At 31.5% G+C, this 16,269-nt stretch overlaps 1 protein-coding gene across 1 annotated transcript; it reads right to left on the bottom strand.

The window, feature by feature from the left end:
- Nucleotides 1-5,196: 5,196 nt before the first annotated feature.
- On the bottom strand, nucleotides 5,197-7,701 carry ARLA1A (ADP-ribosylation factor-like A1A). The gene is made up of 6 exons (XM_078985153.1): nucleotides 7,489-7,701; nucleotides 6,709-6,790; nucleotides 6,579-6,611; nucleotides 6,371-6,492; nucleotides 6,112-6,273; nucleotides 5,197-5,528 (listed from the first exon to the last, which is right to left on the bottom strand). The coding sequence occupies exons 1-6, from the start codon at nucleotides 7,524-7,526 to the stop codon at nucleotides 5,411-5,413; spliced, it is 555 nt and encodes a 184-aa protein (XP_078841279.1). The 5' UTR covers nucleotides 7,527-7,701; the 3' UTR covers nucleotides 5,197-5,410.
- Nucleotides 7,702-16,269: the final 8,568 nt, after the last annotated feature.

Genomic DNA, 16,269 nt, shown 5'->3' with positions numbered 1-16,269 from the left:
AAGAAACAAGCTTCATGCAGGCAACACTTCGACTGGAAAGGAGCTAGTTTCTCTGGAGATTCGGGGTTTCAGGACTCACGTTGTATGCTAGAGGTTTTACCGGGGCCTTAGGGTGGTTTAAAGGGGGCTTAACAGTGTGTAGAAGTAGGAGAGAGGATGGATTTCAACAACTAAAGTTGGAAGGCCTTAATTTCTATATATATGGAGATGTTTTAAGCCTCACCAAAGCCCCATATTGCAGATCCAAGCTCCTAAGGTATACTTCCTACGTAAAGTTGCAAACTTAATGTACAAGCAAGGTGATAATGGCCCAAATCAAGCTAAAGAAGAGGTTTTAGGTAAGGGAAAGGCATTATCTTGCTAAAGGTTGAAGCTTTATGATTATAAGGACCAAGCTGAGCCTAGATCTGAAGTTGCAACTTCAGATCATGGTCCATCACTCGAAATGAAACACCAATCAAGCTAAAATGGCCTTAATCTCAATTATAGAAAGATCTAGCTAGAAAGAGATCAAGGTAACGAATTGTTACCTTAAAATAATGCTAAAATGGAGTAGACTTCAGATCCACAACCATTCCTTGCCTCAAACTTCTTGATCTTTAAGCTCCTTGCAACAAGATCTTCCTTCTAAGCTTATCAACACACAAATATGGAGAAAAAACACGATTTAGGGTTTCTGAGCTCAAAGGGGGCTATAAAGGAGGCTAATGACCCTTTAAATAGGGTGTAAAACCCTGAAAATTAGGGTTTCATCCTCCAGCTCCAACTCGTCGAGTCGTGTCCTCCAACTCGTTGAGTTGGTCACTTAAGTTACGCGGCCAAATCAATTCCTACTTGACGAGTCAGGGCATCTAACTCGTCGAGTCGATCTTTCAAAATGAAAATATACGACTGTAAAGTTTATACCTGAGAGTCGGGGTGTTACATACACACTAACCGCCAGCGTTAGCACCAACATAAACATCAATGTCGACACCTCAAGACCTTATCAGTGTCAGCGTCTAGATAGTAATCTAATGTAATCTTTGTATATTAGGCAGTTATAGTAATATGTATAAAATAGATAGGAGATCTGATATCTTGGTGATAAGGATTAGTTCTTATTATATACAATCATTTGATTGAAGGGATATACTGGTATAGTTTTGTATATATTCATCATTAGGGTGAAATCCTAATGTGAACGTCTTTGTGACCATCTTTCTGACAATCTTTCTCTTGGTGAGAACAACCCCTTTCTTTGTGGAAGACATATTTGTGATTAATTCGTGTTATTTAGTTTTTTTTGTTCTTTTTTTGGTTTGGTTAGTTTGTTCATTGCTAATTATACTTAAAGTGTGTCCAATTGATACAAACCTTCAGTACTCATGAGACTCTTCACCCCCAACTCTTCTTACAATGCATGCCAAAACTTAGAAGTAAATCTTGGATCACTATCCGACATGATCGACAATAAAATTTCATGCAATCTTACTACCTCATCAACATACAAATTGGCCAACTTTTTTAATGTAGTAGTCTCTTTAAGCATAGGAAACACATTTGCATACCTACTTTATGTCCCTCATTAAAGAGATTATTGAGGAAATGGATGATGACCCAACATAGTTATTTTTATTGGTGATATTTTCACAACCTTATTTTATCTAACATCTTAAACTTGTACTAATATCTTGAATCATCCAAGATCCTGGACATCCTATGATCTTGAATTGCCCAAGATCTTGAACAAGTGAATATCTTGGGACCGTGATCGTGTTTTTTGTTGTATCTTGTATATGACTTGAAGAATTGATCAAAAAGAGATGGACCGGGTCAAAAGGTACATGTTCAACAAGGGAAAACACAAAGTCCCCCCAAAATACCTAGTCAAGCTAAAATATGGGAAGATCCTAAATTTTCAGGAAAGTTAGTTAGATGTTAAATGTATATAAAGCCTAGCTGATAATAGTTCACACATGCACTTCCACTACTTATTCTTCTCTACATCTTTCGACACTTGAACGCATTCACATTATTTCTAAGATCAACGATAACCTATAATTTTATTCTCGATTTAATACAAGCTCTAAAGTAGGTGATTTATCTCCCGAGATTTTATGTCGAAGATCCAAAAGGATTGATGAATTTCCCTGTACCTTTTAGTGTTCTTGCATTTACTTTATTTATATGTTGTTTAATCAATAAAAACATGTTTCTATATTTTATTCGATTATTCATTTGTTTACATTATTAAAACCAGTAAGATATCTTCTGGTATCATAATACATTTTTAAGTATCTTAAAACCTATTGCACGAATTTACTTATTACATGTGGTTTAATCTATTCATATATTTACAAGTCTTTTTACAGACGTCTATTCAATTGTTATACTTTATTTGTTCAATTACGACCTCAAGATACTTTGTGGTATCTTGGCTTATTTTTGAATATCTTAAGACTTACTACTCATTCAAAGAGTTTACCACTTTAACACTATTTTTGTCCCAATTGCCAAGATTACATGTACTTATATCTTGGGCTAAACCAACATTTTTATTTGATATTTCATTATAACAAGTCTCAACATTACTATCTTATTCCCAAGATCTTCGATATCTTTCAAAGTCTTAAGTATCTGATAAATCTTTTTCTTAAAATATTTACCTAAAGCATCATACCACACTTACTAATTTGGCTACTAAATTACTTATGTGATTTTTGACCAAAACAATTATAATTGATTTTGGGCACGTCCAAGATCTTCGACATCTTTCAAAATCTTAAGCATATGATAAATTATCTTATTAGAATCCTTACCTAAAATATCACATCATACTTACTAATTTGGTTACAAAATTATTATGCGATTTTTAACCAAAATAATTATAATGGTTCACCTTAATTTATTTGAACAATATTTAAACAATTATTGAAATTTTTATGTATATAGATAGTGGCGAATTGAAAAAATGTTTTAAAACATTTTCGCCACCTATCACATACGACATATTATGAACTTTATACTAATCAAAATTTTAATAGTTATTAATAGTTATTAAGTCATTTTAATATTCATACTTTTAGTTTAAACACTTTTAGAAGCTAAAACCAGATAGTAAAACCTTTTGAAACTTTAAGACAAAAACATGTCTTCATGATAAAGTGACAACTTATTAACAATAGACTTTTGAAAATCATGTTATGATCAAGAATTAGCATATATAAACCAGTGGATAGTATTATATAAAAGATAGATTAAAAGAGATATAGATATGTGAAGCAATAAAAGAAATTTTTAAAAAAAAATCAAATTAATATGGTAAAAGATAAATCATAATAAAACACAGTGCAAATATTTACATGATAAAAGATAGTTCAAAAATTCAAAATTATGTTTTTTATGTATATACATAATGGTGAATCGGAAAAATATTTATACATTGTTGCATTTTACAAACGGCGTTCTATAAACTTGCAACCTAATCGGGTCGTTAAAAGTTAAGTAATTTTAATCTTCACTTTTGAGTTTCAATAACCCGGGAAGCTAAAACCAAATAGTAAAAATCTTTCAAAACCTACAAAACATGATTTTAGTGATAAAATAACTAGTATTAATTAATAATAGACTTCCATTGTCATAAAAGATAAGATTAGTGGATGATAGAGCAAACTCATTTCATATCTTATAGAAAACATGGCGAATATACATTATTTCTAATCGGTGTTATGTTTGTTACATTTGTGTTTTAAATGTACCAACAGAAGATACTGAAATTTAGGGGTGAGCATGGGTCGGTTTTGACCTAAAACCGAACCCAACCCAATAAAATCGGTTTTCAAAAAAATAAAAACCGAACCATGAACCCAAACTGTCGGTTCGGTTTGTCGGTTTTCAGTTTCTTCATGGGTCGGTTCCGGGTTTAAACCCGAACCCAATGATAATCCCAATTAAACTGATTTGAGGCTTGATAGAGATTAACGATTCCTTATATTAAGGGTGAAACATGCGCAACTTTGATACACATAGATCAAATTGCAAATTAAAATAGAAAAGTTAGGGAAAACTTTGGATGGCAACAAGATTCGAACCCTTGACATCATGTTCAAGGGGAAGCCGCTCAACCGCTGGGCCAAGAGCATGTTTGTATATCTAATTCGCGCCTCAGATATATATATATTCTTATGATTACATATAAAAAAACATGGCACTCAACCATTGAGTCGGTTTCTCGGGTTGGGTGGGTCGGTTTCTAAGCAAAAACCGAAACCGAACCCGATTTTTCGGTTTTTAAAAATTTGAAACCCTAACCGTCGGTTTTGCTTCGGTTTCGGTTTTTTTGGTTTCGGTTTCGTCGGTTTTGATCAGTTTCCCGGTTTCTTGGTTCGGGTTTGCTCACCCCTACTGAAATTAAAGAGTATCTTGTGTTTGTTGGACTTATGCTTTAATGTATTACTTGATTTTGTGTTTGTTGTATGTGGTTTATGTTTAGAAGTTTTCAGGATATATTATGGAGATGTATATGTGTTTTTGATATGTTCCTTATGTAATGATATAAGGAACTCAATCTATAAAAGGTATGGATAACTTTGATGTGATTAAAGCAATTTGTTTATCAACAATAAGGCTAAAGGTTATGGTGCCGAAACCCACCTTAGCTTCCTCACGCACCACATAATCACTACTTCCTCCGGTATATACAAAATGAAAACACATATCAATGGGGACAAAATAAAAATAAAAATAAAAATAAAAATAAAAATGTCATTATATAGATGGGATAGATGTAATACCACACAATTAATAAATAAGTGGTTGAAAATATTATATAAAAAAAATGCGTAAGTCCCTAGAAGGCCCATTATGAATTCGCCCATGAATCCGATAAAAAAAATGTCAACTTTAGGTCCACCAACACACTCATTTGTTTCGGTTAAAATGTGCCTGTGATTGTTAGGCTCACGGGGGCATATTCGGCAAAGTACTGTCGCTTTCGATTTCGTTTTGCATCACACAATAAAATTTAAATTCTGAAATTTCCAAAAACTTGTTGAGAACTCTGACAAAAACATCCCTAGATAAGTATCACGTATTACATTTGTCATTTCTTTAGTATACCGAACTCACGTCACATCACTCTGGCCCTCTTTGTCACGAGATTTTTGACACAAAATGCAAAACTAAATTAACAATTATGTAAAAAAAAAAAAAAAAAAAAAAAAAATCGAACTTCATAAACGGATTTCCATGGTGGTGGAAGGAGTTAATAATCTTCGAATATACACATCATAAACCATGTACACTAATCAAAGATAGGGTAATAATCAAAGGATTTTAAACGACATGCCGACATTAATAAGAACAGTCGTGTAAATCCCGTTTTAAGTAGACATAAGCAAACAAGTCTCAAAGATGTTGAACCAATTCGTCATGTTGCTGTTTTTGAGTGTTTGATAAGCCAATCCATCACCATATCTATGTTTATTGATTCCTTGCATGAAATCATGTAGCAGCACACTTCTCTATCTGTAATTGTGTCGAGACCTCTGCACAAAACATCACAAGAATCTAAACATTGTCACACCTAAAGTCATGTCTGTTATATCTTTACCAAGACATAACAGACTGATTGTACTGTGTTTGACATGCATTGAACTGAGACCGATGTCAATAAAACAAAAATTGCAATTTATTTGTCCGAACCAAAAAGGTGGAACAAGGCGGGAGAGGGACTCGCTCTCGATCTCTTGTCTTTGTGAAAAGACATGAACGCCCTCTTCATCATCGTCACTGAAAATAGCCCCTAGAAAGCTTGTCCAGTCCCGTGTAACAAACGCAGTCGAAGACTGCGTTTTATTACACCAGACGGGACTGGACAAGCTTTTTGTGGCTTTTTTCAACGACGAAGATGAGGAGGGCGTTCATGTCTTTTCATAAAGACAAGAGATCAAGAGCGAGTCCTCTCCCACCTTTTCAGTTCGGACAAATAAATTGCAATTTTTGTTTTATTGACATCAGTCTCAGTCCAATGCACGTCAAACACAGTATAACCTGTCGTGTCGTGTCCTGTCCTGCATAACAAATACAACCCAAACGAACATTTAATTTTCATTTTTTTAAACCACTTACAACTGATCCACCAATGCTTGTTTAGTTAACGCTTGTGACTTATCAATCTTGTTTCCTAAAACAAGCAAAGGAATCCCATTTAAAGACGGTTTTGTCAAGAGGTCGTGTAATTCCGTTCTTGTTATCGGAATGCTATCCCTATCAGCAGCATCGACAACATACCTGTATTTCCACATATTAAATAATTTTATTATTAAATATAAATCTTAACTATTTTTTCCAATTTGTTACAACAATTAAACGTAGAAAAGTGAATTACAAAATGGCAGTAACTCCTCGACAATATCTCTCCCACATGGATCGAAACCTCCGTTGCCCTCCAAGATCCCAAAGCTTTATTGTAACGTTTCCTTTTGTAACTTTTCGCATGTTAAATCCCACCTGATTATTAAAATTAAATGATTCAAAATAACAAAATGTGTAAAACTAATAATAAAATGATTTTTCATCGTTTAAAAGATACCTACAGTTGGAATCATGTCTTCACTGTAGCCACCTGTCTGTTGATTAAAAAGTAATAATAATAAATCAGAGTTTGATTATTTTTTAATTGGAAAAAAAAAAAAGAAATAAAATTGTGGAAATGAAGATTTTTACAGCAATAGAATTCACTAGTGATGTCTTTCCAGCATCTTGAAGGCCTACAAGTGAAAGTTCCATTTCCTGTTTAAAGAACAAACTGATATCTAAACATTGTGAGAATCTTAAAGTTAAGTTTAAACACAAGCTTCAATGGAAGAAATAGCATCCTAATTTCATATTTTAACCTTATTTAATATTCTACTTCAATATAAGCAACAGCCATTCACCAAATAAAATCGATTAAAAGTGAAGTGAAAAAGTTAGGCTTTCTTTGAAGCACTTAATTCAACTTCCTTCTATAAATCTTCTTTCAGAACCTTAAAAAGTAAAAACAGTCTATAAAACTTTATGATAAACGTTCTTTAATATTATGACTTCTATCAAAGATTAATTCGATTGATTAAAAACATGTGGATACAACACTAAGATCCAAAATTTTATGATTTTAATCTACTAAATATATCCAACTAAGTGCTACAGTGTGGAAGCTTAGTTCATATACCCCGTATTTCCCCCCCCCCCCCCCCCCCCCCCCCCCCCCCTTTCATAATCTTGACATTAAATTGTTAACGACAGATAGCTAAATCAAAATCTACAAGAAGTTCGATAAATAGAACACGATTTGGTGTTCAACGAACTAGCTAAAAATTTGGCAGATACAAGATTGATATGAGCAACAAGTCAATAAAGTAAAATGAACAAAAAGGAAGGAAAAACGATCAAAAATCATGAAATAAGTGAGAATTAGAGAGACATGAGAATAGGAATTGAAGGGTAAGTGTTCGACGGAATTACCTACGAAGCCAATTGAGAAAAGAATCCCACAAACCCATCTGGAGAGAATATGGAAGAGGTGTTTGCAGAATAATGCGAAGAACCCTAAAAGTTGGTTTCTAGAAATCTCAGGAAGAGTAAGGAATTAGCATCAAAAAGCAAGAGGAGGGAAAACCTTGGGCGATTGTGGCGCAGGTATGTATGTGTACGTTTCCCCCACTGTTCGGCAACAATTAGATGGCTGTAGGGATAATAATGTCATTTGGCATTTGGCTACCGCTATTTCTATTTTCCTTTTTTTTTCTTGGAAACTTAAAATTGTTTTAATAATTCATCTTTAAGATTAAGTTTATAATTCATCTTGTTAATTCGTAGGGCAAAAAAAAAAAAAAAAAAAAAACAAGTTAAAGATTCAAACGAGGTGTGAGATCCAAGAATCAAATTTCAGCCGTACGTTTGAGAGTTTAAAAAACAATATAAAATAAAAAATAGTAAATTACTGAAATCGTCTCTATTTTTTTGGTCAAAATTGTACGTTTGATCTTTAACTTTTTTTTGCACTCAGATCGTCCCCGTGGTTTGATTTTGTTGCGTTTTTCGTCTCTATGGTTTGATCAAAATTGGACGTTTGATCCCTAAGTTTATGTATGTAAGGGACGAAAAATACAACAAAATCAAACCATAGGTATGATCCAAGTGCAAAAAAAAAGTTAGGAACCAAACGTGCAATTGTGACCAAACCATATTGACGATTTCAGTAATTTACTCAATAAAAAGCTATTGAATTTTAACTTTAGTTACTTTTAGTTTTTTTAAAATGTTAAGCCATCGTCTTGGTTAAATATTGATGTAACCAAGTTTTTGGGAGATACTTTTGAGATAAGATGGATTGGAATTTGTAGTTTTCTACTTTTCTTGTTAAGTTGTTTTGAAAGGATGACTTTTTTTTTGTTTCAATGGAATGCTTTCAAGTTGATCATAAGAGAATATATGGGTGGTTACAATTCAAAAGGGCGTCCTAAATGAGATTTTTAAAGAGAAATGAGAGTAAATTATTACTTGGAGATGTATCTGCCTCTATTGTGCTTGCTTTCTACGTGTGTTCGTGGGCAACCAACCAAGGACGGAGCCACCTAAGGACCAGGGTAAGCCCACACCCACCTTCAAATTTTCAATTTTTTTTATTTTGTAATTTAGAAATAAAAAATTATTTGGATATAAATTATTTGAAAAACAATTCTAGTTCAATTGGCAAAGCATAGTATCTCTTTCTTAATTACAAAAGTTTCCAGTGTAATTCATTTCTAAATTTACATTTTGATTCTTCATATTTAGGAATTCAATTCTTTTAGTAAGTTAGTTTTCAAATTTTATATATTTCCCACCTTAATTTTATAAGTTTGCATAATTCCATTCTTAGATAACTTTATCTAGTTTTTAGTTTTTTTTTTTTTTTTTATATTTATTTTTCTTATATATATAAAAAAAATTGTATTTATAGGGTTATTTTCACTTTTCATATAAGACCTTCAAAATCAACGGACCGACCATGTGTGTGTGTGTGTGTGTGTATATATATATATATATATATATAAGTAGGTTCATGCGAAAACATAAATATCTTTCGAAAACAAATTTTATCTTATAAAAATTAAACACATGTACTATAAAAAATAAATTTATTAGAAATAAATTAAAAATAATATGTTTATATTGGATGGTGTTATGATAATATAGATTTAAAAACGTTTTTAATAATTAATTTTTTTTTCACGTCTTTAACCATTTTTAAATTCACGTTTTCATAATAAAAATGTCAAAAATCTTATTTTGCTAATATGACACAATTTCTTATATATTATCAATTATCATCATCTATTAGGACCTCAACGTTACGAGCTCAACCATACTCAGTTTGACTTTTACTTTACTTGTTGGTATTTTACTGCTCGGCTCAGTCCTATTGAGCTAGTACATTACTAAGTCCCTTTGGGTCCGAGACATACCATGAGAGACGTCTTGTGGGGCCACTATCCCTTATTGTTTCTTAATAGCTCGTGCCTCTCACCCATTCTAACACTTGTTGCCTTACATTGGTTGCCTTGGTGTGTTGCACTCTTTTTTCTTAAATTTTGTTTCTTTGGTGCCATAAGTCATGCTAATATGACGTATGGGGTGTCTTCCCTATGTTTTTTTTTTTATTAAAGAAATGTGGTTTTCTTCCTTCGGAAGCAATATCATTCTCGCATTCCACTTCTTTCTTTTTAGTTTCAAGCTTTGTGACCATTTGCTTTTAATTCGTGCAAAATGTTAGGTGATCAATCAATATAGGTTATTTCGTCTATCTTAACCATATCGGAGGTTGAGGCGACAATCCTAGCATATCTTTTTTGCCGATTAGTATACCATTGTTGTGTCTGCACCCAATGTTCCGATTACTCAACTGACTGTGGGGAAATAGTTATTTGCTTTAAATCTTTAAAAGTTGGACTGCGTCTTCCTTTAAGTTACTTTGTTATAGATGTTCTTACGTTTTATCAAATACATGTTGCAATGTTGAAGCCTAATGTAATAATAAATAAATAAATAAATAATATCTAAAAGTAAATTATAATTAAAAGGGTAAAATAAAACTTACTAAATATATATTAAGTGGTAAAAAAAACAAATAAACTATCAAGTCCAATTGTATTAAGTGATCCAGATAAACATATGCATATTCATAAGCTATAAATAAATCTCTTATTGGAGATGATTTTAGTATTTTATGTTTTGTACAAGAACTTATATTATTTTTAATATTTCAAAAGAAATATTTATGGACAGTGTTGAACATGCACGAATCTTAATATATATATATATATATATATATATATATATATATATATATATATATATATATATATATATATATATATATATATATATGTTTACATTATTTTATTTTGTAGGATGATTTCTTTTGATGTTAAATATTTTATCAAAAATAATATCATGCTCAAACAATAAATGGACAGTAATGTATTAACTATTAAGAACTTGGGCTTACTTCATTTGGGTTACTATGGTGGGGTAGGGGGCTACCGGAGTTTTCTAGTTATATCACCTTACATTACGGGTCGTGGTGTATAAACTGGACGCGGATAAATGTAACATTTGTACATTTTATTATTAATATAAAACAAAATACGAAGTGAAATGTTATAGAATCAGCTGAATTATCAAGAAATATACGACTTTTGACAAAATGCGAAATAAAAATTAGTATGTTATAAATGGTCATGGAGAAACCAAAAGGCATCGATCATAATTTTTATAAAAAGAAAGCATGTTTAGAAAAGTCTGATATAACAAAACTAAGTTCAAATTTGATAGAAACATTGATAAAATAGCCTTAGGACTAGAGAAAGAAATTTTAATAAAATTAATATTAATCATCTGAAACACTATTATGTTACAAAATTTTATTTACGTAAGACAAACATGATATGAACATATGATTATGAAAATATAAATATGTAAGTGATGAATCTTTCTACTGCTATATATAATTATAAAAAGTACGGATATACTAAGGTTTTCATCGTTGCAAACTTAAATAATACCCAATGTCAAGATCAACGTCTTGACAAACTAACTGTTTACATTCCCACACTATTGTCAACTTGGTATGACTTTCTTTAAGTCGTGATAACATACACCTCACGAATATACACCAATATAAAGATCTTTCAGAATTTTCTTCTTGTTATAAATATATATGGTTATTTGTTCAAACAAATCATAGATCACTAACCTAAAGTCCTAGACCAACCCTATTTTCTTTAACACACCCCTTTTGACAAAATTGATAACAAAATTGATAGATCGAATGTTACAGGTACAAAAAACTTCTAACTTAAAATCATGTATGTACCTACATTCCTTTATACAAGTACATGCATATAGTAATTTTTGCATGTACAAATAAGCTAAAGTCAAAAATTTTATATTTTCTATTTAAGTGTAAAAAAATAGACAAGTATTAGAAAGTATCACTTAAACCACTAGAGTAACAGTAGGTAGGATTAAAAAGTTTGGCCTTCAATACACAATGAGTCTAACTTGCCCCAACGAATCAACTTAGAACCGTAAGGTATTTAACGCTGAAGCTTGAATTCAAAGCTAATTGCCTAGGTTTTATCTGTCAGTCGTTTGAATAGTATATCAGTATAACGTTATATTTTCATTCTAACTTGAAATTGTTATTTATTTGCATATTTTTGTAGCAATTGGACATTGTTGTAAAGTAGACTGAAGTCATTGGATAATTATTATATTTAATCATATATATATATATATATATATATATATATATATATATATATATATATATATATATATATATATATATATATATATATACAAAAATCAGTTATTATATTGGCATAATTTTGTTTTGGTTCGTTAAGATATGTTTGGTAGGGCAGTGTGGGTCTAAACCTAACCCATAAGGTCAATCTGACGGCCCATGGCCCAACAAACAAAGTATTAACTCAACGTCTCAACCAAATACCAATATTGACCATTTTGAGTGTTGACTGTGTTGTAATGCTAAAACAGCAATGTGAAAACGTTGACTGGCTTAATTCTCACTAAAGTATATATCTCTTTAGACACATTTGTTATTTATATTGTTTTAGAAATACAATGATTCTATTTTAATATCGAAAGAAAAATTCCTTTTTTGGTATGTTTGGAGTGTTGTGATCAATAAAAGATTTTCATTTTTAAATTAATAGGATTTTTATTTTATAATGGTGTGTTTGGTAACAAACATTTGAGACTTTCCATTTTTTAGTTTTTAATAAAAAGTTCGATAATTTTAAGCAAAAAACTCTGTTTAGCAATACAAATATTTAACTTTTAACTTTTAGTTTAAAAAAAAAACTCAAAAATATAAAAACTATTTTATGTAATGTTTAAGAAATAACTATCGAGTCTTTTTAATCAATTTTTAAAATTACCTTTAAATATATTTATCATTTTTAAATAATTGTGTAATTCCAGGTTTCAATAGTTTCTCACTATTTTTGCTAAACATTAAAATAACAAATAAAAATTAAAACTTTCGACTATCAGCTACCAGTTTTCAGCTTTCAGCTATTAAGTATCAGTTATTTTTCTCAAACACGTCATTATTAATCGTTATTAAATGTTATGTTAAGACAAAATTGTGTTACTTTAATAAATGAAATAAGTTTTTATTGAGCAGAATTGTAAATATTTGACGATCCTTCGATCTTTGCAGTGAATTATGTCGTCATAAATTTTATTTTAGACAATATTGAAAGTGATAACATTTTATAAGGTCCAAAATTTTATTTATGTAACTGATATATTTATGTTTAAATATGAAAGTCAAAATCTGACGAGTTATATATGATATTTATTTCCTTATGAAGTCTTGGGATAATTGGTCAAAAATGATATTTTACGAATAAACTTTGATAAAAGGAAAGTGTATAATGTAGAACTCCATCCAAAAAATTGTGAATTTAATCTCAAGCGTAGAACAGCCGGTTGTTTTGATCTTTGTTGCAACTGGATTTTGACCAAGAAGCAAGTCAAACAATACTTTTATATATGGATATATCTTATATTTTGAATTAGCTAATTAACATTAAAAAAATTATTCTGCATATTAACGTTTTCAAAGTTTTTTAAACGATAGACCATTCATCAATACTTAGCAAGGTGCTAATGTCATAAAAAACTTCAAGTTTTCATGAAATTGAGGACTTTACATTTTGACAGGATTTAGGTTCATTTATACCACATAATTGTCTAATTTTTTGCATTATTCCCAAATAGCCGGTTGTAAGAGGCTTTACTGGTTACCCCTCCACTGTAGCTACTTTAATGAGAAGGCCACATGGCCTCTTTGCCGACTATGTTAACCAAACGGTGATTGTAACCCTATTAGAAAGACGTTAGACATAGAGCTTCATACCCTATCACTCCAACATGAATTCTCTCACAGTAAACCGTACATTCTACTGATAAAATCTTGGTCTATTGGGAGGGATTCATCACGAAATCCGGATATTTAAAGAAGATTAACTGTACACTATTGGAAATGTTGTTCAAGCAGAAAGAAATTTAGGTGATTATTGCGTTGAGTTGTTCAATCAGTAAGTATATCAAATCCATGATTAAAGCAGTTATCTACTTATAATCCGTCAATTCTGTGTGTAAAATATGTTTGATTTTGCAAGTAACTATAATGGCTTTATCAGATCATGTTTAGAAAGACATATTTGCTGGTATATACGAGCCTTTCTCTGGACTAAATGAGATGGATCTTGAGCTCCATGGTATTTATATGGATCATGAACCAGATCAGAAGTTTGTGGCTTCACTTGATAAATGTAGGGACATCTTTCTCAATGTTCTACTTAGTGATGAAAACTTAAGGAATTCAAGCATGGTTGAAATCAGAGCACAAATTTATCATGCTAATGAATGGCAAGGTGATGAAGAAGAGACGGTAAAGAATAAGTATAAAATTCATGATCCAAACACACCATGGGACAAGATGGAACCTAAGTTAGGTGATATACTTTGAAAAATGTGTTAGAGAAAGATCAGTTGCAAGATGTAGGAATAGGACATAGAAGAATGTATGCCCTTTTAGATTATATGTTGGATGGATGCATAATGAAAGACAATTTCAAGTTAAAACTTTGGTTGTACAACACCGTTGCAGTAGAAAGTTCAAGTTTGGAAGTCTTGTTTCCCCTAAAGGGATATGTAGGCATTACATAACCGAAATGGCAAACAAACCTAAGATGAAACTTAGGGAGATGCAACTGACATCAAACAAAGGTTGAGATGTATAGTATCCATTGGGCAAGTCTGCAGGGAAAAAAATGGGTTGCTGAGTTTATTGAATGAAAACTATGTGAACATTATGCTAGGGTATGTGATTATATTGATGAATTGTTTAGGTCTAATCCAAGTTCTACATGCAAAGTTAGTGTCATAGTCAATCTAGATGGGAAGAAATACTTTCACATATTTTACATATGTTTCAAAGCTTTAAGTGATGGAAGGAAAAGAGGGTGTAGAAGAGTAATTGAGTTGGATGGATGCTTTTTGGAATGACATATTAAGGGTGTGTTGTTGACTGTCATTGGTAGAGATGCCAATAACCAAATATACCTAATAGCATGGTCTATTTTTGATGTTGAAAATAACCCTAATTGGACTTGGTTTATTGAGATTCTTAGATATGATCTAAACCTGGATGATGATAGAGGGTTGGTGGTGATATCTGATTAATATAAGGTTTGTTTTCAATACTCCCTTTATATAAATGTTAATAGAAATTAATTGTATGCATATTAAATAAAATGTTATTGTCTTATAGGGATTGCTTGAAAGCTGTAAAGATATACTTCCAAATGTCAAGCACATGCATTGTACCAAATATATTTATGCCAATTTTAAGAAAGCATAGACATGGTTGGAGTTTAAGAAATTGTTTTGGGCTGTATCAATGAGTTGTGTAGAAAGTGACTTTATGAGGCACATGGAAACCCTCAAGAAGTTGAGCCCATCTGCGTATGAGTACTTAATGTTAAAACAACCCAAAACATGGTATAGAGCTTATTTTGATAAGGGTATGCTTATGAAGCAGTTAAGAATGGAATCTCTGAGTGTTTCAAATCAAAAATTATTGATGCTAGAAAAACCCCTTTATTACAATGCTTGAGGAGATCAAGATATATATAATAGTCAAGTTTGCCCACATTACAGAGGAAAGTGTTAAATGGAAATAAAATTTTTGTCTTACTATAATTAGGAAAATGAGCTTGTTTGGGTAAAATATGAGGTATGAATCTTACTTACTTGAACATTTATTGTTTTTTTTTTCATACTGACTATACTAGATTATGTAGGTTATGGTGTGTTGTTCATAGTAAAGGACATGTTTTTGAAACTACAAGAGGATGTAACAACTATATGGTAGACTTCGCGGGCCGGGCTTGCAGTGATAGGTTATAGGATTTGTCTACAATCCCATGTGTACATGTAACTGCAACTATCAATCAAATCCATCAAACACTAGATGGATATATTGATGGGCACTTTTCAAAGGAAAACTTTCTTTAGTGTTATTCCCCTAATATCATACGAATGAATGGGAGCAATCTTTGGAGCTAAATTGGGTTTATTAAGCCATTTCCTGCTTGATCTAGGATAATGCCAGGTAGGCCTACTATCAAAAGGAAGAGGCATGCTGGTGAGCAAGATGGGGGGTTTTTCATCAACAAGGGTATTTGTACCAAGAACAGTGAGATGTGGGAAGTGCTTAGAGTATGAGCATAATCAAAAGAGTTGTAAGAATGAGAAAAAGCCAATAGTTCCCTTGCCACTAAAGAAGAAAGATAGGCCAAGGAAAGATCCATTGATAGCTAAGCAAGATGAAACATTAAAGTCTTCTCAGTACATTCAACCTTCAAAGAAGAAAACAAAATAAGATACATGTATAATGTGATCCCAAAGAAACACCAAGTTCCAAGGTTTCAAAAGCATCAAGTTCCAAGGTTTTAAAGGCTAAAAAGAGGTTACATATTATAAGGGAAGGTCATGAAGAAGTGGTTACTGCAACTAAAAAAAAGATGTATTTTCAACTCAAAAAGAAGATGTTGGTGATGGCATTGAGCCTAGAGCATGAGTTAATGTTGGTATTCAGATTAAGGATCGTGGTCCTGGTATTGAGACCAAAGAAATACTAAATGATAATATTCAGATTAA

Source organism: Lactuca saligna, chromosome 3, assembly GCF_052625555.1.
Source record: "Lactuca saligna cultivar CGN05327 chromosome 3, ASM5262555v1, whole genome shotgun sequence".
Lineage (NCBI taxonomy): Eukaryota > Viridiplantae > Streptophyta > Magnoliopsida > Asterales > Asteraceae > Lactuca > Lactuca saligna.
This window is presented reverse-complemented; position numbering and strand designations above follow the sequence as displayed.

Excerpts from the sequence above, each read along its gene's own strand:
- ARLA1A (XM_078985153.1), bottom strand. The coding sequence starts at position 7,526 with ATGGGTTTGTGGGATTCTTTTCTCAATTGGCTTCGTAG. Across the intron at positions 6,493-6,578 it reads GTGAAGACATGATTCCAACT|GTGGGATTTAACATGCGAAA; the intron begins GTAGGTATCTTT and ends TTTAATAATCAG. Across the intron at positions 6,274-6,370 it reads CGAGGAGTTACTGCCATTTT|GTATGTTGTCGATGCTGCTG; the intron begins GTAATTCACTTT and ends GTGGAAATACAG.